The 25,657-nt window shown below is 30.7% G+C and overlaps 1 protein-coding gene across 2 annotated transcripts in view; it reads right to left on the bottom strand.

The window, feature by feature from the left end:
* The window catches only part of cacna2d3 (calcium channel, voltage dependent, alpha2/delta subunit 3), a 53,747-nt gene that overhangs the window by 2,528 nt on the left and 25,562 nt on the right, over positions 1–25,657 (bottom strand). The window contains exons 12-35 of one of the 2 annotated variants that reach the window (XM_051122077.1): positions 24,362–24,440; positions 22,994–23,127; positions 22,453–22,470; positions 16,969–17,040; positions 14,511–14,591; positions 14,303–14,377; positions 10,958–11,041; positions 10,755–10,826; positions 10,544–10,605; positions 9,682–9,749; positions 8,460–8,505; positions 8,272–8,369; positions 7,834–7,927; positions 7,588–7,683; positions 7,345–7,466; positions 5,090–5,167; positions 4,929–4,990; positions 4,631–4,675; positions 4,217–4,279; positions 4,043–4,113; positions 2,561–2,636; positions 2,426–2,466; positions 2,284–2,339; positions 1,857–1,971 (exon numbers count right to left, since the gene is read on the bottom strand). In XM_051122077.1, the coding sequence (XP_050978034.1) occupies positions 1,857–1,971; positions 2,284–2,339; positions 2,426–2,466; positions 2,561–2,636; positions 4,043–4,113; positions 4,217–4,279; positions 4,631–4,675; positions 4,929–4,990; positions 5,090–5,167; positions 7,345–7,466; positions 7,588–7,683; positions 7,834–7,927; positions 8,272–8,369; positions 8,460–8,505; positions 9,682–9,749; positions 10,544–10,605; positions 10,755–10,826; positions 10,958–11,041; positions 14,303–14,377; positions 14,511–14,591; positions 16,969–17,040; positions 22,453–22,470; positions 22,994–23,127; positions 24,362–24,440 (1,808 nt within the window). The remainder of the gene's footprint in view (positions 1–1,856; positions 1,972–2,283; positions 2,340–2,425; positions 2,467–2,560; positions 2,637–4,042; positions 4,114–4,216; positions 4,280–4,630; positions 4,676–4,928; positions 4,991–5,089; positions 5,168–7,344; positions 7,467–7,587; positions 7,684–7,833; positions 7,928–8,271; positions 8,370–8,459; positions 8,506–9,681; positions 9,750–10,543; positions 10,606–10,754; positions 10,827–10,957; positions 11,042–14,302; positions 14,378–14,510; positions 14,592–16,968; positions 17,041–22,452; positions 22,471–22,993; positions 23,128–24,361; positions 24,441–25,657) is intronic. The other variant, XM_051122078.1, reaches the window with a different exon arrangement.

The raw sequence follows: 25,657 nt of genomic DNA, 5'->3' as shown, positions 1-25,657 counted from the left end.
TTCTTCTGTTTAGCTCAAAAGAAGATATTTTGAAAAATGTTTGTAACCAAACAGTAGCCATTGACTTTCATAGTATGGGGAAAAAACACAATGGAAGTCAGTGGCTAAACTGTTTGGTTACCAACATTCATTAAAATATCTTCTGTTGTGCTCAGTAGAATAAAGAAACTTGAACAGATTTGGAGGTAGGACTGGGTGATAAAACAATAATGATAATTATCAAGATATTATTTTCCTTAATAAAACAATAAAAAGAGATTGAATAAATATATCAATATGATGTTTATGTGCCAAAAACGTAACAAAACACCCTTACTCATTTGAATCATACTACTTTGTTATTGTAACACTAACTACACCATTGTCTCAGAAATTATATTATTACATGTATTAAATGTATTAAGGGACTAATGGAATATAATTCGTTTTTTTGTGATTAATCTATAGCGTTTGTGCATTTATACTAAATGTATTTAGACTTCTGTTTTTCATACAAATACCTAGACACCATATAGTTATATTTTTACCATGGTATTGAGGTGCAATAAGTGTGGTTTTAACTGTGGTTACCATGATGGTGGTTAGTTTTAATAAAACTCCAACAGTCAGAATAATAACATTTCACCATATAAAAATGAGGTCGTTACAATGTTTGCAGATGTTACTATTCTTGATAATCTGCATCCTAACTCATGTTCAAATGTGCATTTCTAAGACACACACAAAAAAAGTCATATTAATATTGCAGCGTGCACTGCAAACTGTGCTAAAGACACAGTACATGTCACAATCAGGCAACACAAACCTGTTTAAAATCATGAAACAATATCAAAGCATAAACTTTTTTTTTGTTAAGATATTTATTTTGTTAAGGAAAAATGACTGGAGAAGTGTAAAGTATTTAAGAATGTGATCATAAAAAGTCACAATTAATAGTCTGCATTCTACAACTTTCACTTGGGAGCAAAAGTCTGCCCTTAAACCTGAAAGAAATAAAGATACGAATTTTATCGTGATAATTTTTTTGCCATATTGCTAGCCCAAAGTGTAAAATTTTTGGGGTAAACTATGCCTTTAAATATCTTTATCTAATCTATATATTTTAAAATCAAAATTTAAAACAAAATCTTACTATCTTATTATTACTAATATATCTATAAAGTACATGTTTTGAGATATTCTGTATAATTAAGCATAAGATAATACCAGAATCCTATTGAAGGATTATTATTGTCTACACGGCATTTAGCCGCACAACACTTTAGATGTGAAATAATAAAGATGTGAAAGAGATTAACTGTGAAAGTGCAGCTCTGTTTAATGCTGTCAGACAATGCTATGTTTACTCTGTCAGATATATGTGTGCTGCGGCCACAGACAGCAAAATAACCACATATAGACTAAAATGGCTTTCCGCAGAAGGGTGTGAGTTAAACGGGTTTGGCTTTCATATAGTTCTGGCTGGAGGATTTTTAATTAGAAGCGTGAAGGTGGCTTCCAGAGTTAGATAGCCGTCAAATATCTACATCTAAGGCCTTTTAGTTGTATAATAAATATTTTTTACATTCTATTTTCTCCTTTAAATATATGTGTCATAAAGAAGAACATTAAGAAAAAAACACTTTATACTAGACTAATGTAAAATATATTACCAAATGACCAAATGTTGTTTCATGGCATTTTCACAAAGGAAATGCTAGTATAGCATCCTTTTTTAAGAATAGCACAATGTGTCATTAGAGCATGCAAATGCATTAGTGTTGAATCAGAATCATTTTAAAGTAATTTGTGTTTTAAAACACAAAATGCGTTATAAATAAGCATCCACAAACACAGACGTAAACAGATGTTCTCACCGTATACAGCCTCCACAGTCAATGTTCCCTGTTGTTTCTTTGATGGTGCGCTCAGAGACGAAAGCTGGGTATTCAGTGTCACATGGCACCATCATTGTCCTCTGAGCTCTCTGGGCTGCACACATGAACACTAAATTCAGCTACTATATGCTAAAAATGCACTGTACAACTGAAATAATACATAATTATTCATATTACAACACACATCATTTTTGTTTGCATTATGCTCATGATAGCCAACATGATAGTTCATATAAACTACATTTTCTGCTGTGTGATTCACATGTCATCGCCTTACAGATTGAGATTTATAGGCTTTTTAGTCCTTTATTAGATGAAAATCTAATATCTATTATATATCATATGGATGAAATGGAAAATAACAAATAACCCCATTAACATGTTCCCGTCATCTATGGACTGATACCTTTGACTGTCGAGTCATAGTTCCACCAGCTGTACAGGTTAAATTCCAGCAGAAATCTGTGAAAGCAGACACACTCAGAAACTCAGACTGAAAATCCCAAGCTGACAATAATAATTATAAGGCAAAAGACTTTTTATCTCACATGACAAGTTCTGTCAAGAGCCATTTCACAGTGGTGAAGGGCTGAAAGGAAGAGCGCAGCATGTCAGTGGAGACAGGAAATAGAATCCAGAGGCACTGAAGTCAAACACTACAGCACAGATGATAGCGTACTCACATCCAGCAGAGTGCGTGCGCTGTCACTGCTGCCTGCGTACTCTTTACAGAGAGCCTGATAGTCATACAAATTAATCCTAGCAGAAACAAAAGCAGAAGCAGATTCACTATTAAACACCACCCTGTTCTAATGTCTTATTTAAGCCCAGGTTAAAGCCACTTCAACCCTTGGTTAAGGAACATTTCATAGATTTTTTTTTAAATGAGATTAGCACCACTTTAAACCCTGTTTTATGCATTTCAGTGCACGTGGTGTTAGAATGAACTTTACTTGAACACTTTACATTTAAGCATTTATTAACATTTGCTACTGTGAATTTTAACATTTACTACATTATTAAAATCAAAAGCTGTATCTGTAGGGCCCTATGATTTCCACAATGCAATATAATGCATGGACGGAATCACAGAATCCAGTCATAAAATGGAATTTACTGTATAATGCAGAATGTCACGGAATTTGCCAAATTTTGGATGAATAAGTCAAAAGTAAGTCAGCACACTTAAATCAAATGCGACATGTACTATTGTCTGTCAATAAAAAGCAGCAAAAATAATATTAAAATATAAATCCTGCATGTTCTGCATGTCTCAGACACACAAAAAATGAGTACATGAACACAATTCTCTAAAACTGTTTCTTGTGAGAAAAATTATTGTCATATCGTATACAAACAGAAACCTAAAGATCTTCACAACAACCCGTCGGAATAAAAGTTTGGTTTAACTTGAAGAAATTGTGACAGAAATATATTACTTAATGTAATAATAGTACTACTACTAATAAAGTTATTATTACAGCATATTTTTTTTTTATATTTACCAGAGAAATTCTTTACCAGAAAAAAAAAAAAACTGAAAAAATGTATTTCTGAAAAAAAAAAAAAAATTAATTATTTAATTATTATTATTTTTTTGACTAATTAGAGCTTTTAATGGTTAAAAAAATATAATACAACTATTAAAATGGAATCGAGAAAATTTATGGAAAACAAATAATTTGGTAAAACTAAAACTATATTTGAGAAGAAAATGTATTTCATGGGTATTAAAAAGTAATTTTTGTTAAACTTTTAATAAATAGTTTTATGATTATAATTAATTAGGCATCTATTTTGACTGATATTTTAAGACATCCAATTACAAGCTAAGCAATGCAGGTCTTATTAAATATTCATGAGGTATAACATTGAGCTTTTTTATGCTAAATATAACACAAAAGACAAATTTGGGCGCAACTTACCTTGTTTTAAGGATTAAAATAAGAGCAAAAAACAACAAAAAGCTTGTTTCAGTATTCTAAAAACTAAAAACTATAACAGGCTGCTGTGCATGCTGTACTTGTCCTATCGGTTTTATTAACCTCATAAATATGCAAAATAGGGCATTCAGTATGTACAATACAAAATCTTGAATCTTGACAGTACAGTCTTATTAATTTAACATTCATCTTTGAGTGTGTGTGTGTTTGTGTGTATCTCACTTTTTAAATGAGCCCATCAGAAGCAGTTTGTTCATGACGGCTCCCTCCACTTGTCCAAAGAAGAGGTTCGTCTGTGGGAAGCACATTATGTAAAGTTACAGTTAAAGTTATAGTCATTATGGAAATGCATCCATTTCATTTAGCTCTTGTGCTACAATTCTCTATATGTCATACCTGCAAAGTGTCTTCAGACACCAGGATGAAGCCATTGTTGTCTATGAGATAACATTTAATGTCCTAATAGGAGTCAGAAACATAGAAAACACATTTAAATATATGATTCACTAAGTCTGATCTGTTGCGATCTTCTTAAATCATTAGAAACTTCAAGTAAGACAGTCAAATAATATGCATTTTATAGCTTTTTATGCCAAAGCCATTAATAAAAGAGGCAGAATTTAAAACGAGAAACGCTACGAGGCATTGCCATGTGTCATATATCTTAAAAGACGACTGCAGACTGATCTAGTAAGCTTGTCATGTTTCAGAAATGTCCATTGTATAATGAGCATGTGGTGAATACAGGCCATTTTATGAGCTCCATCACTGAAGATATGGCCAAAGGGAAAGAAACAGAGTCACATTTACCTCATTATCACAGCTGATGGTGCATTTCCCATCCAGAGCATTGCACTGTGTGGACACACGCAGTGGAAAAACATAAAGCAGATGTATACGTGAATGACATACAGATCCATACATTAGTTTCGAGCAATATCTATTATTATCTAACATGCTCTCCTATATACTGTTGCTCATAAACACATCAAAATGAGCTGTTATGCAGCAGATAATAATACCCCATTCAACACATCAGTCACAGAAGGTCTGGTTTGATAAATATATATACATTTATATTCCCACAAGAGTATATTTCTGTGTTTACCTGCCGACTGGCCGTCCAAAATTTTCTTTGAAAGAATTCCAGCTTCATTTGAATTCCCACAGCTTTGATTGTCATAAAAAACACATTTAATAAATTGACATTTAGCTGTGTTCGGTGTAATTCAGTTGCATTTTAGCTTTAAAATAAGATGACACAAGTACCTGCCACTATAGGAGACTTCCTGTCATCGAGTAGTTGTATAGCGGTGCTCGCCAAAACCACACTCTTATTTTCGCCTCCTTAAAAAAAAATCACAAATGAGCATAAAAGCCTTCTTATATAGTATTTACAGCAACGTCATCAATGATCATGAGCACTAGAATATTCAATGATCCACTAAAACTGATGGTTTACGATCTGAAAATGGCTTGTAGGTCTGTTCTGAGAGGAAAACAATGTGAAATACAAATGATAAAAAGTAACTGAGCATATAATTGTGCATAATTAGGAATGCAAAATAAACTGGCTTAGTTAAGACCATTTAGAAAGAAAAGCAAAAATTACATGCATATGTGTTTTTATAAAAACCTACCATTAAGTGTAAATTTATCTGTCACATGGTAAAAAAAAAAAGTGGTTATGTTAGACAGACGTCAGCATGACCTCTAATATTTGAAAACATGAATAAAACTACAGAAAGTAAAAGAAATATGACTGAGACTAAATAAAATAATGTTCTCTTGGAAAATAAAATAAAATGAAACATTTAATGTTTAATTTTTAGTTTGGACAATTGATTTAAATGACATGTCATTACCACCAGATGGCGGCATTTATTTACATAAATATTTATGAGCGTAAATCTATTAAGAGCTGCTTCTTCGTTTGCATATTCAGATCAAAAGCGGGATGGATTGAAACAAACACTCAGTTACATGATGAAATAGAGCTCATTTCTGGTGGTACGGGCAGATGAGGGAGAGTGTTTGATCAGAGAGGAGTTCAGCGCTGTCTGTGTGATAAGGAGCCCATGAGCTGTTGAGTGGGATGTAATGATCCTGATCTGTCACACACACACATTGCGTGAACGTTAAAGTAGGGCACATTAATTACAGGCGAAGGAAAGAGAGATAAGCAGACAGTCTGCGTGAGGAAAGCAGTACAGTGCAGCTAGAGTAACAAACCACACAGATGCGCTATTACATCAACAGTATGCAGCTTTCAGCACATGGACATTGACTGGTGTGGCATAAAAATGTAATTCTGGAGATGGACCTGAAATATAAGTTAAATGGTGATGCTGAAAAGATGTGCAAAGGAGCGATAGGTGAGTATTAGTACCGAATGTTTTTGATGAATCTCTAAACACAAGCAATAAACTTCAGTGCTTAAGTTGTCCCAGATTCATATAAAAATCATATAAATTTGGAAATGGGCCACCTAGCAACCAAAATAATAATAATAAATAATAAAAAAAATATATATATAATAATAATAATAATAATAATAATATTAAATTATATTAATATTTAAATATAATTTATTATGTAATATATGCAAAATATATAAAATATATATGTGAAAATCTAATTAGATATTATTAGTACAATCATTTTTTTTAACATTATATTAAAATCTTATATATGTATGTGTAAGTAAGTGTACATATATTTACTATAATATATATATATATAACAATAATATATGTAATTTAATTGTTTTTTAATTAGTGCTTTCAAACAATTAATCATGATTAATTGAATTCAACATAAATAAATATTTTTAATATATAAACAACATATTTTTCTTCAATAGATACATGCACGTGTTTGTATTCATATATATATATATATAATAAATATACATAGTACACACACATATATTATGCAAACAAAACTTTTATTTTGGATGCAACTAATTGCGGTTAATCATTTGACAGCACTAATTTTAAATATAAAATTATATATATATATATATATAATTAGTATATAATTATAAATAGTATATAATCAAAATTTGTATATAATATAAATATACTAATTTTAAAGATATTTATGGTTTATTTAATGTAATATTTATATAATATATTATAATTATTTATTATATATTTATAATATATTTTTCTTTATTTTTTCTTAAAATTATGACTTAGCAATGGAGATAATTATGCATCAAAATGTACAGTACTCTGAATTAAATACAAACTTAATTTTAATACTTGCTTTTAACACTTTTTTTTTGCAATCAAATGAAATTCTGATCTGAAACCCAAAATTCAGGATGCACTTGGCCGAAAACTGGAAAGATTTATTTAAAAAAATACTTACTACGTATATTTGATTGTATTAATATTAGACTTTTTAAATTTGAACTGAAAAACTACCAAACAATAAAACAATCTCACTCTGAATTGTTTTTTTATACTCGAAGTATGCTTTATGACATGTACGTGTCTTAATATGCTTGATCATCATACCTGAACTAAAGGGAATGGAGTACACGAAGGTGCCGGGCACCTGCTCTGCGGCTCTTTTATACCACAGAGGAAAGTGATCTGCATTAAAGACACCTTCCTTGTCTTCAGCAGTGAGGAAATCTCTGCAAACACACGCAATCATGAAGGATATTTTACTTCATCAATCATCATTTACACTCAGAGGCTTTTTATTGGCCAGAGATTAAAATCTGTCATTGGCTGGTCATTTGCATGCGGACTCACTGATTGGTCAGCTGCTCAGGAACCACAAACAGGTTGGTTCTGGAAAGGCCGGTGCGAGTGCCGAGGAAAGCGATCTCAACCCCTTTATCAGAATTCCTGTTGATAAAAATAAACATAAGCAGCTTTAGGCAAGACTATGTATTTGGCAAGATGGTGTACCAAAAACTAGCCTGTTTAGATAACAGTTAAAAATAGTTATTGTAAAGCTAATTTAGTGAATACAACCAAATAAAAGTCCAAACTCACTCAGACTTATTGAGGGCCAGTCCAGTCCAGTACGCTTCTAAAGGAGCCGTTACTACAGCGTCAAACAAAACCTGCTGAATCAGCTCTCTGTCACCTACAACACGCACAAGAGAACATTTACACACTCCATTATGCTCATCGGACAGCAGCTTTAATGGGGACAGTGTTGAAACGACTGAGGTAAATTTGTAAGCAAGGTGTAAGATCTAGATGAAGGACACTATGGCAAAATGTCTGCTACAGTATACCGCAGTATGAAATACTGCACATTAAGTGAAAACTGACTAAGCTGAAAAGAAAAATCTTTTCAGAGGTGGAACAATTTATTATTTTGACTTAAGATTGTGAAGACAAACATTTCTCGTTAGAGTACTATGCACTGATGAATTAAGAAAGTAAACATAATCTGACTTTCTGTCAATGTGAAAATCTGCTCACATTTGAGATGCGGTTTACGACTGGTCATGTAGAGTTTAATGGCCTGAACTTGAGTCAGGTGACGATGCTCATGATGCTCATCTGTGTTACAGTATGTCCTAAAAACAAAGAACATAAAACATGTTACTTATGTGATTAATAACAGTGAGAGAACATGTTATACGTTGAGTATAAATAAAGGTCTTTACCATTCATCAGCAAGGGCAACATCTGGTTGCTCCAGATCATGTAGACCTAAACGAAATGTGTGGATGAGAGTTTAGAGACAGTTAATCTATCAGAATTATATTTGTGTTTTCAGACTAGAGGGGAGGAATAAGCGTCTTATCTAGTGAAACTGTCATTTAAAAAAAATAAAAATACAATTCTATAGGGTAGGGTGAAAAACACCATCTCCTCCAACTTCAAAACTGTCCAACGTTGTTGTTTTCTCTTTTTTATAAAGGGTGTTTGACATTTGCTTTGTAAACACTGGGTTGGTACTTCGTGGCTGATTACATAATGCGTGATTTTGAGCCAGTACATAAAGTATGTACACTTTTATTAATTTTTTTAGAAAATGTCAGATCGTTTCGCTACATAAGACCCTTATTCCTCTGGTGGGATCATGATAGATATAGCCCTTTGAAGCTGCACTGAAACTGCAATTTGGACCTTCGGCCCACTGGGCACCATTGAAGTCTGCTATATGCAGAAAAATCCTGGAATGTTTTCCTCAAAAACCTTAATAAATATTTGCAACTGCACCAATTTTTTATTTTTTTGCTCAGTTTGTGCCTTAAGATTAATTAAATTATTTTTTCCACCTCAAGGAAAAAGTTTTTTAATTTAAGTTTTAAATATAATTTTCAACAAAATACATATGCAATTTTATTTTAAATATTTGTCTAAAGGTCAGCAAACTGTTTCATTTTAAAATAAAAAAAAAAAAAAAAAGATTTTTTTTCTGACTGTTTACTCAAGCTTTAGAGGGTTTTCTGGTATAAATATATTAAGAAAAAAAAGTTCATTAGAAATTCATGATTTAGCTATTTAAATACCCCAATAAAATCTGTAATATTTTAAATGTTCATACCAAAACAAAAACATGTAAAGGCCCAATAAAAGTCCTAAAATTGTAACATTTATATGGGTTACATATAAATATTTCAAATTCCCACACTGGAAAATGAACATATAACAATGATGAAATATATAAAGTAACCTCCAAAAAGTAACCAAAAACAGGACTGCTAACTTATGAAATATTCAAACAAATTCATAGAAAGAAAAGAAAAAATAATAAAAACTACAAAATATATATGATATAAAGCTACAAGACTAGAATATATATTCAAGCATTTTAACAATAAAAATTGACTCGCTTTGGCATTGTTTTTCATAAGTCTTGCGAATAAATCAAATCCTCACCAGCTTCTAGTGAAACATTTCCCTTGAAGAAGTACTTCCCATGTCCTCGAGAGAGCGCCACACCTACACTACAAAACATACAGAAAAGATCATTTCAAAAGTCATATTGCACTGCCACATACATTCAATCAATGTTTGTTCAAACGTAAAATGTTTGCATAAACTACCAGTGAAAAGTTTTAAGATTTGTAATGGTTTTTAAAGAAGTCTCTTCTTCTCACCAAGCCTGCATTTATTTAATCCAAAATACAGTACAAAAGCAGTAATATTGTGAAATAGTTTTACTATTTAAAATAACTGCTTTCTATTTTATCATATTTATAATTTAATAATTTATATAATTTATTTGTAATTTATTCCTGTGATCAAAGCTATATTTTCAGCACCGTTACTCCAGTCTTCAATGTCACATCAGAAATTGTCAGAAACTGTCCTTCAGAAATAATTCTAATTTGCTGATTTTCTGTTTAAGAAACATTATTATTATTATTATTATTATTATTATTATTATTATCAATATTTAAAACAGAGTGCATCTACTCAGCTGTTTTCAACATAATAATAATAATAAATGTTTTTAGGCAGCAAATCAGAATATTAAAATGATTTCTGAAGGATCATGTGACTGGAGTAATGAAGCTAAAAATTCAGCTTTGAAATCACAGGAATAAATTACATGTTAAAATATATTCAAATAGAAAACAGTTATTTTAAATAGTAAAAATATTTCAAAATCGTACTGTTTTCCTGTACTTTTGAACAAATAAATGCAGTCTTGGTGGCTTGGTAAGATTTTTAAAAACATTAAAAATCTTACTGTTCAAAAACTTTTGACTGGTAGTGCATATGAGCCATCACCTACCTAAATGGAGTTCCTCTAATATCAGTGTAGTAATAATCATTGTGCATCGTCAAGACACGTTTCTGGAGGAAGACAAATTTAAAGATGAAAGATTATGAAGTTAAACAGTCAAGTGAGGTATATTTTTGATATTTTGCTTTTAATCAAATGCATTTTTAATACTAATATCCTATATTATTTTAGTTCTTGCATGCAAAGTTAAAAACGTTACCCCTTTATCCACAGTTCTTTTTACTTCCATTGAGAAAGTGCCAGTTCGTCTGTTCACCATTGCTGTTCGCAACTACAAATAAACACATTCATGAAGCAGCATTTATTTACTTCAATACTATTTTTCAACACCTCTAAGAAGCAAAACACTTTATGCAAGTATGTGTACTGCATTAACTGCACTAATTAAAAACTGGTCCATACAACATCCTCTGTGTCCTCCCATTCCACCTCGGACAGGTCCACGCTGCTGTAACTGGGTTTCTTCCTCTTCTGGCCCTCCTGGTACTGCAGGAAGAGACACAAAGAGGACAGGAAGTGCTTTAGAGGACGGCAGTGCAGTACAGATAGGGACTGGGATCATACGGGTAACACGATGGAGACAGAAACGTACAGTACGTGGTGATAGAGGCCATTAATCTAGCGTTTTGCACGCCTGCTCCTTGGGTTTTCAACTGGCACTGCGCATTTATGGTGTCTAATCAGATGATGAAGTGTGTTAAAGGTGCTGTAAACAATTTGCTCGGTTTCACCGTTTTGCTTTAACCATGCAGTCTTTTTCCGAAATGATCAAAGCAATCCCAAACGTAGGATATGATTGACAGGCACAAAGCAGTTCTGATTGACTGGTTTTCTGATTGGCTTAAAGGTGTGGACACTTCCCTGACTCTTATTTACTGTTTACAGAGTCTAGGGCTGTCACCGAGACAGGTTTGATATCTGAAGACAGCTATTTTACTGATATCTGTCAGTAGTCGGGACATTTTATGTGTGGGTTTTCCAAAAAGTTGCTTACAGCACCTTTACATAAGAGAAACATCCAATATGTGCAGTGCTGAGGGACTCCAGGAGCAGGATCAACAAACTGTGGAAATGAGTTTTGTTTATACTCTATCACAGCAGCCAATATTCGGCTTTTAGAGATCTGTGTCAAAATAATCTGTCTAATCTTTTTTGCTCAGATTGGCTTTGGAAATTCAGTCAGCCAGTAGCTCTGTTCCAATCCCTAATGAGTTCTTGTGCCTTCTGCTGTCTACATAGGCAGCATTCTAAACAAAATGGAACCTTGTAAGTTCTTGAATTCAAACACTTTGTAACTATGTAAACTTGGAGCTCAGTATTAATGGTTAATATTGTCATGTCATGTGGAGCACATGAGACGCCACTGAGAATGCCATTAAATTCCTTGGATTTTAATGGGAATGGTGCATTGCAGTGACAAAATAAAATGCAATGGTTTGTGACCAAACGTTATTTATACATCATATTTCATTTTAATTTTAATGAATACATTTTAAGACAAGCAGGAACAAAGTTTCAAAACGTTTGACTTTAGCACGTTGCTAAGGTAATGTTTTAAAATTACACAAAACACAAAAATACAAATTACCAGTGTTATTTTAGTGTGATTTATAGTAATTATCAATATTTTGCTTTTATACAGTATAGCTGTTAATTTTATTTTTATTTATTCAGTTTTCATTTTTATTTTAGGTTATAGTAATTATTATGCACTTTATCACTGTTTTTTTGCATTTTTTAATATTTCTTTTAACGGTTTTAGGAATTTATTTCAATAAATTGCCAAGGAAACATTTCTGTTTTTCATTTCTGTTTTTTAAATTTAAGTTTTTCACCTAATTTTATTCTATTATTCATTTTATTTAATTTCAATTTAATTTTAAAACTAATATTTTAATAGTTTTAGTTAATGGCAGCCTTGGGTGTTGGAAAGGTGCTATATAAATAAAAAAAAATCCTATTATAATAATAATAATTATTATTATTACTATTAATAACAACAATACAACAAAGAAATATTAGTTGAAATTTATTTTATTAAATTAATGTTATTTATGTAATGTTATTTTTATTAATGTTATCACTTAATATTAACAATACTGCAAAAAGTTTTATTTTATTTTATTAATTTGTTTTAATTTTTAATTAAATTGTATTTCATCTGACTTATTTAACTGAATTATTAATAATTAATAATAATAACACTACTGCAAAGAACAGAAATATGTTGACATTCATTTTATTCATTTTAATTTTATTTAATTTTAAAACAAATATTTTGAATTGTTTTAGTTATTGCTATTCTTTCATTTTAATAATTTATTATTATTATTATTATTATTATTATTATTGCTGATACGGCAAACCACAGAAATATTAGTTGAAATTTATTTTTATTTTATTTTATTAATTGAATTGAATTTTATAATTTTATTATTATTATTATTATTATTAACACTACTGCAAAGAACAGAAATAATAGTTTAAATGGTTTTCATTTTATTTATTTTATTTTTTATTTTATTACATTTTAACATAACAGTCAAAACCAATATTTTTAATGCAGTAGTTTTAATTAACGATCTTAAGTGCTGGAAAGGCACTATATAAATACAAATTATTATTATTATTATTATTATTCATAACAATAAAAATACTGCAAAGAACATAAATATTAGTTTATTAATTTAATTTAATTTTAAAACAAATGTTTATTTTTATATATATATTTAGTTAATAGTGACCTTGGGTGTTGGAAAGGTGCAATATATATAATTTTTATTCTTATTATTATAAATAACAATACAGCGAAGAACAGAAATACTAGTTAAAATGTTTCATTTTTAATTATATAGACTTATTTTCTATAATTGTATACATTTTTCAGTTAATAAAATATACGTCACATACATTTATGCAAAAGAAAAAAAAAAATCCCTTGTTGCAATACATTCTATTCTGCATTGATAATGTCCAATACTGATAAAAACTTGTTTGGAACAGCTTTCAAATTTTTTAAAAAGTTTGCCTATGATGCCTAAACAAATTGTCTAGACGTTCAGCTCACCAAGGGTTTGGAACAGAGCCTAAAAATAGCCATAAAGTTGATTAAGAATTAAACTTTGTGTCATACTTGAATCCAGTCCCGTCAATGCTGCTTACACTAATAATACACATTTTAGCATTTACCACATTCAACAACATCGTCCCTGTTGATCAACACAGAGTCAGTGTGGTCTGTAAACACACACTCTTAACACACACTCAGAAGCCTTGACTGATGCACACCACCGCTACGCAAACACAAACTAATACACAGCAGCACTGGAGCCACATTACGACGAGAACACCAACACGTTCACGACACACAGAGACGCACGCACGCACACGCAGTCACGCGTGGTGACTGAGAGCGGGGTGAGGGGTGTCCCTGTGAAGGGTGAGTTACCTCAGTGCTCTGATCAGCCCTGGCAGGCACATGAATGGGCTTTTATTCCTGCATGCAATATATCAGAGGAAAAGGGTTGGGATTACAAAAACTACATCTCCCATGATGCACTTCAGCGTCCCACCAGCGCTCTCACAAGCACGCACTGCACGTGTGGGTAGATTTTTACCTGAGCCAGCTTGTTTGGAGTGTGGATGTAGTTGACTGTATCATATTTCAGCTCTATTTTAGCTGCTGTTTGAAATCATAATCCTAATATAAGGCTGGATATGGGCCCGAAACAAGATATCAGTCCTTACCAGGGGCCTCAGGTCGGGATGTGTCAGGATATATCCGTTATTGGTAATGGCAAACGCGTATCCGTGTATTCCTAGCTGGAGAAAAGAAGATAAGATTTTAAAAATGATAGCATTAATGCAACCCAGCCAGCTTTAGGATATAGAGAGTGTAAAATTGAAGAGATTAAAATTGATTTTAAAATCCTGGGTATTGGCAGTAACGTCCTACCTTGTGTTTTGGGATGGTTTTCATTAACTCCTGAATGGGTATGTCAGTGCCTACGACGCCTAGCAGGATGCCTTGGTTTTTCTGCAGAGAGACACATACTGTAAAATCACTATTTTCACACATATGTATTTGTTTCATATTCATACATACAATTTGCATGTTAATTTTGAATAGACACTGACTTATGAATACAAACACCAGCAGACTGACAGGTTTGAAAACAGATGGCGAGATTCAAATCAAGTGATTTGAAGTGAAATAGAAGTAAAACACACTGTCAATATTATAGCATACTATTGTTAATGGGTGTTCTGATGAGTTGCCTTAAGAAATCAAACAGAATTGGATGAAAAAGGATTTTTTTTTAAATTACAATAAAAGCTTCATCCCTCAAAATAGACACTGAAACACTCTAAAAAATGGTCCCTATGAATTAAGCATTATATTTCAAGTTTTTAAGTCATAAGAAAAATGAGAGAAGTACAGATTTGTGAATGATTCTTTCTTTTGAGTCAAATGTTTTCAATGGAAAACAAGCCTAAACAATTCATTTTAGAGTATATATTTTAGAATATACATCAATATTGCTAGTTATATTTGACCAATATTAATTAACAATAACAATAATAATAATAATAATAATATTATTATTATTATTATTATTATTAACAATACTGTAGTAGTTTATTTTATTAATTTAATTTCAGTATTAATAATACTGCAAACAGTATTATTAGTTTAAATGAATTTAATTTCATTAATTTTTATTTTATTTTATTAACTTAGCTGTATTATTATTTTTATTATTATTAACAATACTGCAAACAGGAATATTAGTTGAATTTTATTTTATTTTATTAATTTAATTTATAAGAAAATTGACAATATAATATTAATTATTATTAACAATAATCTAAAATTTTATATTATTTAATATTAATATAAAAAAATTAAATGTAAACTTACTACTATTATTATTAAATATTAATATTGTTATTATGCATCCATATGGAAACTTTTTAGAATATATACTCTAATATCGACTGTTATGTTTAATTAGTATTAAATAATTTCAAAATTAACATTGACATTTATATTAATATTGTTATTAATAATATTAATATTATTTTTTATTATAGTTCTACATGGAAACTTTAGAATATACCTCTTAGAATTTACATTAATGTTGGCAGTTATATTTAATTATTACTAAAATTAACATTACTGTTTAAATTAATATTAATATCAGTATTAATATTGTTATTATAGTCATTTTATAAAATACATAAATTGATTGATAGTCATACTTAATATTAAAATTAAATTTAAATTTGTATTAATTGCTAAAATGCTGAAAAAGATGTTATTATAGTTGTTATTATAGTTCCATATAGAAAGTTGTTAGAATACACATTTTAGAATATATATTAATTGATTTAAAGCCTTATTTAATTAATATTAATTATTAACAATATCAACATTAAAATTCAAATGAGTATTCTTATTAATATTATTATATTAATATAATTTTATATGGAGGTGCTGTATATTCAAGTTAATATTGTTTTATTTTTATAGTTTTATATAGAAACACTAAAATATATTAGTTAAGATTAGTTTAGATTATTTTTTAATAATATTAAAATGTACAAATAAATCTAGCACTAATATTGTCACGTATCCTTATTGTCATCGTGTGTTTATGTTGTGATTTCACCATGTGCTCCCTGGACTCAGCCCTTTACCCTAGTCACGCCCTTATTTTCACCTGTGTATGTTCTGATTAGTTTATTTACTACACCTGTCTGTGTCTTTATCACCACCCTTTATAAGTCTGCTTGTGATTTGAGTTTGCAAATTTGGATGTGTGTGGATTATCGTTCTGTTCCTGCCTGTTCCTGCCTGTTCCTGCCTGTTCCTGCCTGTTCCTGCCTGTTCCTGCCTGTTCCTGCCTGTTCCTGCCTGTTCCTGCCTGTTCCTGCCTGTTCCTGCCTGTTCCTGCCTGTTCCTGCCTGTTCCTGCCTGTTCCTACTAAGAGTTATATTAAATTGTTATTTGTATCGTATCTCGTCTCTCGACTCATCTATCCAGCACGTAATATTAATATTAATTACTATAATTAATATTAATATTTTTTGAACAGTAAGATTTTTAATGTTTTTTAAGTCCAAGCCTGCATTTATTTGATCCAAAGTACAGCAAAAACAGTACAATTTTGAAATATTTGTACTATTTAAAATATATGCTGAAAATTTAGCTTTGATCACAGGAATAAATTACATTTTAAAATACACTGAATTAGAAAAAAAAAGCTTTTTCAAAAACTTTACACTGGTGGTGTACTTTAATATTAATACTGTATATATGCTAAAATATGGGGGGGGGGTATTTGTTGCTGAACCTTACACATTTTACATGTTTTGTTTAGTTCTGATACACACACACAAACACTCCTCACCGTTTCATTCTTGGTGCTAAACACAGGCATGGCGACTGTGGTCATCGGGTTTGGACCTTTATTCTCTCCAAGCTGCTGACAGATCAACAGAAGACTTTCAGATTTAAATTTACATGAACATCTGAGAAAAAAAACAAAAAAAAAACACATCCAATAAAGATTTTGGATGGCCATTAATCGCCAGGGCCGGTTCATACGCTCACACAGTGTTGTCCTACCGGCCTTCAGATCAAGGAAGTTGCTGCGACATGAAATATTCAAACCAACGTTTTGATTAATGGCCGTGCGAGGTGTAGACAAGTGAAGGGTGATCTGGTGAAGATGGTTCATCTCTGGAGCCGAACCGTAAGCTCAGCTGCGGGCACGATGAGGGCTGACATGATTTAACGCATGAGCTCGCTGAAACTAGGTCTGCTATTCCCCCACCTCAACCTTATGTGTGTGTGTCCATTATGCATGTTTTACAGTGGCCCTTGAGAGGATTCCTGAATGCGGCTGTTTGTGTTTGTGAAAGAGGAAAACAAGCAAGAAAACGAAAATAATTATTTGTAAAAATCCCATTCTCAGTTTGCATTTTTGCTTTAGTTTGCAATATATAGTAAATATTTAAAGGGATAGTTTACACAAAAAGCAAAATTCTGTCATCACTTACTCATCATCATATCATCCCAAACCCGTTTTTTTTTTTTTTTTTTTTAAGGGAAACAATAAAATAGAAAAAATAAAAGGGAACGGGGATGAAAAACAGCTTTAAAGTATTATAAAAGTGGTCCACGTGGATTGAGCTAAATTAAAAGTCTGAATGAAATTTGAATACATTTTTGCAGAAAATCTCTTTTGAGAAAGGTTTTCAGAAAATAGCAATACAGTATTTTCCAAAAATCATATATACGCTACCTTTTAAAAGTTTGGGGTCAGCAAGACTTTGTAATGATTTTGAAAAAAGTCTCTTCTGCTCACTAAGGCTACATTTATTTGATCAGAAGTAGTAAAAATTTTGAAATATTTTTACTGTTTAAAATAATAGTTTTCTATTTGAATAGACTGTAAAATGTAATTTATTTCTGTGATGCAAAGCTGAATTTTTAGCATCATTACTCCGGTCTTCAGTGTCACATGATCCTTTAGAAATCATTCTGGTCAATACACATTTCTTTTTATTATTATATGTTGAAAAACGTTGTGCTGCTTAATTTTTGTGATTTTTGTGGAAACCATGATAAATTTTTTTCAGTATTCTTTAACAATTAAAAAAAATCAGAAGAGCACCATTTATTTGAAATAGAAATATTTTATAACATTATATATGTCTTTACTGTCACTTTCAATCAATTTAATGCATCCTTGCTGAATATTAATTTCTTTAAAAAAGTCATAATATCTTGACATCGACTCTATCCTTTAATGAAAAAAGTACAGATTTGTGAATGAATTGTTTTTTTGAGTCAAATATTTTTAATGAAAAACAAGTCTAAATAATTCATTTTAGAATATATATATATATTAGAATATACATGAATATTGCAAGATATATTTTAACATTAATTATTATTAATTATAATATTAAATTGAATATTATTTTATATTAAAAATACTATCAAATAAAATGTTTTATTATTATTATTATTATTATTATTACACATCCATATGGAAACTTTTTATACATTTCAGACTTTACATTAATATTAACTTTTATGTTTGACTAGTATTAAATAATTTCAATATAACTCTGAAATCCATATTAATATTATTATTAATAATATTTTTTATTATAGTTCTATATGGAAAACTCTTTAGAATATACATTAATATTGACAGTTATATTTAATTATTATTAATTAGATTAACATTTCTGTTTAATTTAATATTGATATTAATTATTAATATTAATTATAATGAAACTTTTTATACATTTCAGAATTTACATTAATAGTAACATTTATATTTAAATATTATTAAATCATTTCAATATTAACACTTAAATTTATATTAATATTGTTATTAATATTATTCATATTTTTATTAAAGTTCTAAATGGAAACATTTTGGATATACCTTTTAGAATATACATTAATATTGACAGTTATATTTAATTAATTTTAAGTATTATTTAGATTAACATTACCTTTTAAATTAATATTAATGTTAATTATTATTATTATACATCCATATGGAAACTTTTTATGCATTTCAGAATTTACATTAATAATAAGTTTTATGTTTAAATAGTATTAAATAATAACAATAATAAGACTTAAATGTATATTAATATTGTTATTAATAATATTATTATTTTTATTATAGTTCTGTATGAAAACTTTTTAGAATATGACAGTTTCATTGAATTAAAATAAATTATTAATTAAATTAACATTATTGTTTAAATTAATATTAATATTAATTATTATTCCTATTATACGTCCATACGGAAACTTTTTAGACATTTTAGAATTTACATTAATATTAACTTACATGTTTACTAGTATTAGATAATTTCAACATTAACACTGAAATTTATATTAATATTGGTATTACTCATTTTTTATATTTTTATTAGTTCTATATGGAAACTTTTTTCAATATACCTTTTAGAATATACATTAATATTATATTTAATTAATATTAATTATTAATAAAATTTAAATTACCGTTTAAATAAATACTAATTTCAGTACAAATATGTAAATGATGGCATATATTTTAAATGAGCAATTGCATTATTTTAAGTGAACTATCCCTTTAAATCTTGTCTTCAGTGTGTAATTTTAAAGATCAGTGGCCTTGTTCCAGTCAGACTGGCAGGTTTGTTTCTAAAACAACAGCAACTCCTTCAGTCCCAGTGGAGAGGGCTTTAAAGTCTCTCTTATTCTGTCTCACATTTGAAAGCTCAAAAAAAGCTCAACCTCAGTTTGAGTTTGGTCCAACATTTGTTCAGTCTGGTTGGCTTCGTGCTGAACACTAGAGGTGTATCCTGCAGGAGCCAAATTGAAATCTGTGAATTAACCTTGTGCTTCCCCCCTTCCTCTCCTTCCTCCCTCTTCCCTTCTCTCTTTCTCCCAGTCTCTGCCTCTCTCACCCCCTCTGCTCCAATGTCAGTTTTATTACGGCTTTAGGAGATAAAAGCCAATGATCCACAAAATGATGAATGGGGTGTCTCAGTGGCCAAGATACAGCAACACACTCTCCGGAGAACAATTCCCAACACCCTACGCCTATGCCCGTGTGTGTGTGTGGTGTGTGTGAGAGAGAGGAGGGTGTCAAAGACATCGAGTGGGTGCGATCACTTGCATTTGTGTGTGTGTGTGTGTGTGTGTATGAGTCGCTCTTATCAGAAATGGAATGGCACAGCGGTCGGTGTTGCAGTTCTCAACATACCCAGCAGAGTGAAGCCAAACCCTATCTCTGACCACATCTCGCCCTCTCTGGCTTTTATCTGTCGCTCTCTTGGCCTGCTTTCTGCGCTTTCCCGTAGCACTCTGCACCACATCCACGTTCAAGAACTAATAAAACGTTTCAGATTCCAGAAACGGAATGCTGAAAGCAAATTACAATGAGGAAATGCTGCAAGACACCAGTGACAGAATGGACACAAACAGGCTCTGTTCCAAAACCTAGTCAGCTGCCTTGCTGACTACAGTCTACATAGGCAGCATTCTAACTAGGTGAACGATTTAGAACATTCTATGCCTTACATCATACAAAAAGAGCAAGTACAAACCGCTAATTAGAATACATTTACAACAATTATTGGGTAAAATATCACATTTTAAACAGTTTGAACTATTTTAGTATTAATTATATAAATATTATCTACAATTTGTACACTTAGAAAAAGGTACAAAAGCTGTTACCGGGCTGGTACACTTTCGAAACTACTAAAGTTTAACATTTTGGTACAAATACCAGTTAAAAGTTTGGAAAAATTACTTTACTATTGATCTATTAGTCTTTTATGCACACGAAGGCTGAATTTATTTGACCAAAACACAGCAAAAACTGTAATATTATGAAATATTATTATTATTTATTATATTTTACATTATTGTTAGTGATGGCCTATGATTAATCACAATTAATTGTATCCAAAATAAAAGTTTTTGTGTGCATAATATATTTGTGTGTACTGTGTATAGTGCTGTGTAACAATTAATCGCGATTAATCGCATCCAAAATAAGTTTTTGTTTACATAATATTTGTGTGTACTGTATATTTATTATGTGTATATATATATTAATTAATTATATCAATAAAATATATATTCATGTAAATATTTTAAATATAAAAATATGTTGTTTATATATATATATATATATATATATATATATATATATAAAATATTAATTATATAAATAATATATATATACATGTAAATATTTTTAAAATATATACTGTATGTGTGTGTATTTATATATAGGTAATAAATATATACAGTACACACATATTGTGTAAAAAAAACCTTATATTGGATGCGATTAATCATTGCACAACACTAATACACACATCCATTAATAAACTGAAGAAAATATGTTACATTTATATATTAAATACATTTATACATAATATAAATATATACATCTAAATATTTTCAAAATATATACTGTTTGGGCATCTTTATATATACATAATAAATATACACAGTACACGCATATATATATTATATATTGTAAAAACAATTTTTTTTATTTTGGATGCGATTAATCACAATTAATCGTTTGAGCAGCACTATTTTGAATTTTTTCATTTAACTTTTTTTTTTCAGCAAAGCTGAATTTATAGCATTATTACTCCAGAAATCATTCTATATGCTGATTTTTACCAGTTATTATTATTATATTTTCAATTATTATTGGTGCTCAATTATTAAAAATAGTTATTATTACTATCAGTGTGGACTTTTTTAATGTAATGTGAACTTGCTGAATAAAAATAATATTTACATTATTATTGTTATAAAACTTTAGGGTTTCCATACAAATGTTAAGCAGCAAAAACATTTATAATATTAAGAAATATTTATTTAGCATCAAATCAGCATATCAGAATGATTTCTGAAGGATCATGTGACAATGAAGAATGGAGTAATGATGCTGAAAATTCAGCTTTGCATCACAGGTATAAATTACATTTAAAAAAACATTAAAACTGTCAACAGCTGTCTTAAATGATAATAATATTTGTATTTTCAATGTACTAATACGCATATAAAATAAGGTACCTTTTAAAAGAGTACCGCCCTAGTGACAGCTTTTGTACTTTTTTTCTGAGATGTATTTTCCCCCTCTTAAACTTGTCGCAGTGCATTCTGGTTTTGCCTTCCTCACCAAGTTATACACAAGAATGCTTCCACAGAAATTTGGCTATTTTTATCCATCTTAAAAGGAACAGCCTTAATGTTGTATGTGTCGTCTCTTAAAATGCTGCCTCCGTAGGCAGCTCGCTAGGTTTGGGAACAGAGCCACAGAGACACCGGTTACGACTGTTACCTTGTGCGCCTGTGCGAGCTATAGGGACACAGGGAGAAAAATAATACGTGTCATTGACATGTGCTCACGTCTACACACATACAAGAGACACACTGCACGGTGTGTGACCTGATCTCGTTGTCGTAGTGCTCACTGAATGGAAGAGTGTCTTGATGAGACCTTCAGGGAGTTAACGGAGCTACTAATGAGGACTGAGTTGCATTTTATGAAGGCGAATGATTGTAGAAAACACAGACTTAGTAGAGAAAATATTTTTGAATTTTTACACAGCAAACCCTTTACAAAAATGTACCGTAGTGGCATTAATTTCTGCCAAAATACCATGGATAGTTACTAGAGTTGTTGATGGTACTGCAGCTAAGTAATACAAATTATTTAAAATATTTATTTTTGATAACTATGCTGATTCATAACTAAAAGTGTGCTATCTTATGTTACCAACAATCGTATTTTTGCAGAAACTATGGTTCACATTGTACGTTTCTGTAAGGGATATAGATGCCGTATACACACACAACACGTTGTGATTATTTATACTTACTGCGCTGTCCACGTAGGCTTCAGTCCACACTGTGTCATGTTCGTGGTCGATAACCTTAGGTCTGCTCATCACGTGCAAATACCGCATCACGTTCTCCTGAACGTCAGCCAGTGTGGAAATCTGACTAAAATAACCTGCGCAACACACAATTCACAGCAACATTACATATCTGAATGCATTTTAGAAACAATATCTATGAACCCTGTAAACATATACATAATACCTTCTTTTAAAGTTACTCATAATGCTTCATTCATAATGTATAATATTTCAAATAAAGGCTGTTCTTTTTGTACTTTTATTTAGCAAGGATGCTTTAAATTGATCAAAAGCGATGATAAAGACATTTATAATGTTACAAAAGATTTCAATTTCAGATAAATGCTGTTCTTAAAGAAACCTGAAAAAATTCTACTCCGTTTCAACATAATAATAATAATAAATCTGTTTTGAGCAACAAATCAGAATATTAGAATTATTTCTGAAGGATCATGTGACTGAATAATGATGCAAAAAATTAAGTTTTGAAATCCCAGGAATAAATTACATTTATACAAAGCAGTTTTTTTAAATAGTAAAAATATTTTAAAATGTTATTGCTGTTTTTGCTGTACTTCGGGTCAAATAAATGCAGGCTTGGTGAGCAGAATATAGTTCTTTAAAAAAAACATAAAAAATCGTACTGTTCAAAAACGTTTGACCAGTAGTGTACCTGTATATATTTAAGAAATATATGTAATATATAATTATATATATATATATATATATGTCACATATAAATATGAATACTTTTATTTTGGATGTGATTAATCACGATTAATCGATTTGTCAGTGCTCATTTAAATAAACTATATATATACATATATATACACATACAAGACACAAGCTGATTATCAAATGCATTTTCCATCTATTTGGCAGTGTTGAAAATGTGCATGTACTACTGCAGAGGCTCCAGGTGCAGAGCTAGAAACTCTCAGCATGGTGTGTGTGCGTTCCTCATCCCGCGGCCAGTCATCCGTGGCGCGGGCACATGGGAGTGATCAACGCTGTGCAGCCACGGGAGCCGAGCTGACAGGAAGAGTGATTTAGGCTCAGTTGACCCTTGACCTCTGCATGTCAGCTCTGCAGTTGAGCCAGTTCCCGTCACACTCCCATCAAGCACTCAACACCCGCGTGATTTCCTCCAGCCTTCACACCAATACACCCACAGCGCCGGGTTCGGAAGCCGAACGGAGGCTTCCGTGCTCCAGCAAATCCCAGGCAGGATAATTAATTAACTAATTAGCAAAAATTAAAATGGAATGTAAATCAAATTCAGCTTGTCATTTAGAAGATCATCCCAAAAAAAAACAAAAAATCACAAACCTTTATTAGCACACGCCATCCATTTTAGGTTATCAGCGAACGCAGATTCTCGGCCAATCAGATATGGGAATATACGAACCTATAGAAATAAAAAACAAAAGATTTTTAAATACTGATACAAACAAAAAGTTTCAACCTGAATTCACGCGTATGAATACTAATGCAATCACGTTGGTCTGTTTCTTTTCATCCCTCTGTTTCTCTTTGTTTCTCCACACTGAAAGCGCACATGCAGCAGATCTCTAAATTTTAACCAAAGAATCTGCTTGTTTCCCACAATGCAATTTCCCAACGTCAGGGTAAATCCTGATTACTTGATTACTCATTGGAAAACAACTGCCTTGGCGCATTTACTTAATTACACAACTGGTGTAACAAATCAGCTAGGAAAATTGTTCACCATATGCTTTAAGATTCAGTTTTAGATATCTACCAGAGACCCTGCATGCGTGACAGCAATGATTAATCAGGAAAATAGCAATTCTGTAATTTTACGTTTCTTTCTTTTCTTTTTTTTTTTTTTTTTTTTTGAAATGCAGGCCCTTGAAACGATATACTATTATAGTTTTTATTAATATTTAGCATTTATTTTTACTTTTTTTTTTCTGTTTTTGTAATTAGTCATAGCACTGAACCACTACTGAAATTGTTAGAATGGCCAAGGAGCAGCAATTTCCACATAAAAAAAAAAAAAAAAAAAAAACGGACAGACCAAAATGTAAGTCATAGAGACTTGAAACATGGAGGGACTGTAGTACCCACACTATCTACAACGTCACCAAGGCTCGCCCCAATCGGCCTGACGGGGGCGCTACAGTGATCAAAAGTACAAAATCAATAATTATCAATAATGATAATTACTAAAATGTCTGTAGCTTTTGAATGGAATGAGATATCTTCTCCAAACTCACAACACATACACTACCGTTCAAAAGTTTGGGGTCAGTACATTTTTATTGTTTCTTTTTTTTTTTTAAGAAATTAATACTTTTATTCACCAAGGATGTATTAACTTAATAATTAAAAGTTTATTAAAAGTTAATAATAAATAATTTACATTGTTATAAAATATTTATATTTTGAATAAACACTGTACTTTTTAAACTTGTTATTCATGAAAGAATCCTGAAAAAAAAAATCACAGGTTCCAAAAAATATTTGGCAGAACAACTGTTGATATTATCCAACATTGATCATTCTAATAATAAATCTGCATATTAGAATGATTTCTGAAGGATCATGTGACACTTAAGACTGGAGTAACAGCTGATAAAAATTCAGCTTTTCATCACAGGA

The sequence above is a fragment of the Labeo rohita genome, chromosome 11 (genome assembly GCF_022985175.1).
Source record: "Labeo rohita strain BAU-BD-2019 chromosome 11, IGBB_LRoh.1.0, whole genome shotgun sequence".
Classification (NCBI taxonomy): Eukaryota; Metazoa; Chordata; class Actinopteri; order Cypriniformes; family Cyprinidae; genus Labeo; species Labeo rohita.
This window is presented reverse-complemented; position numbering and strand designations above follow the sequence as displayed.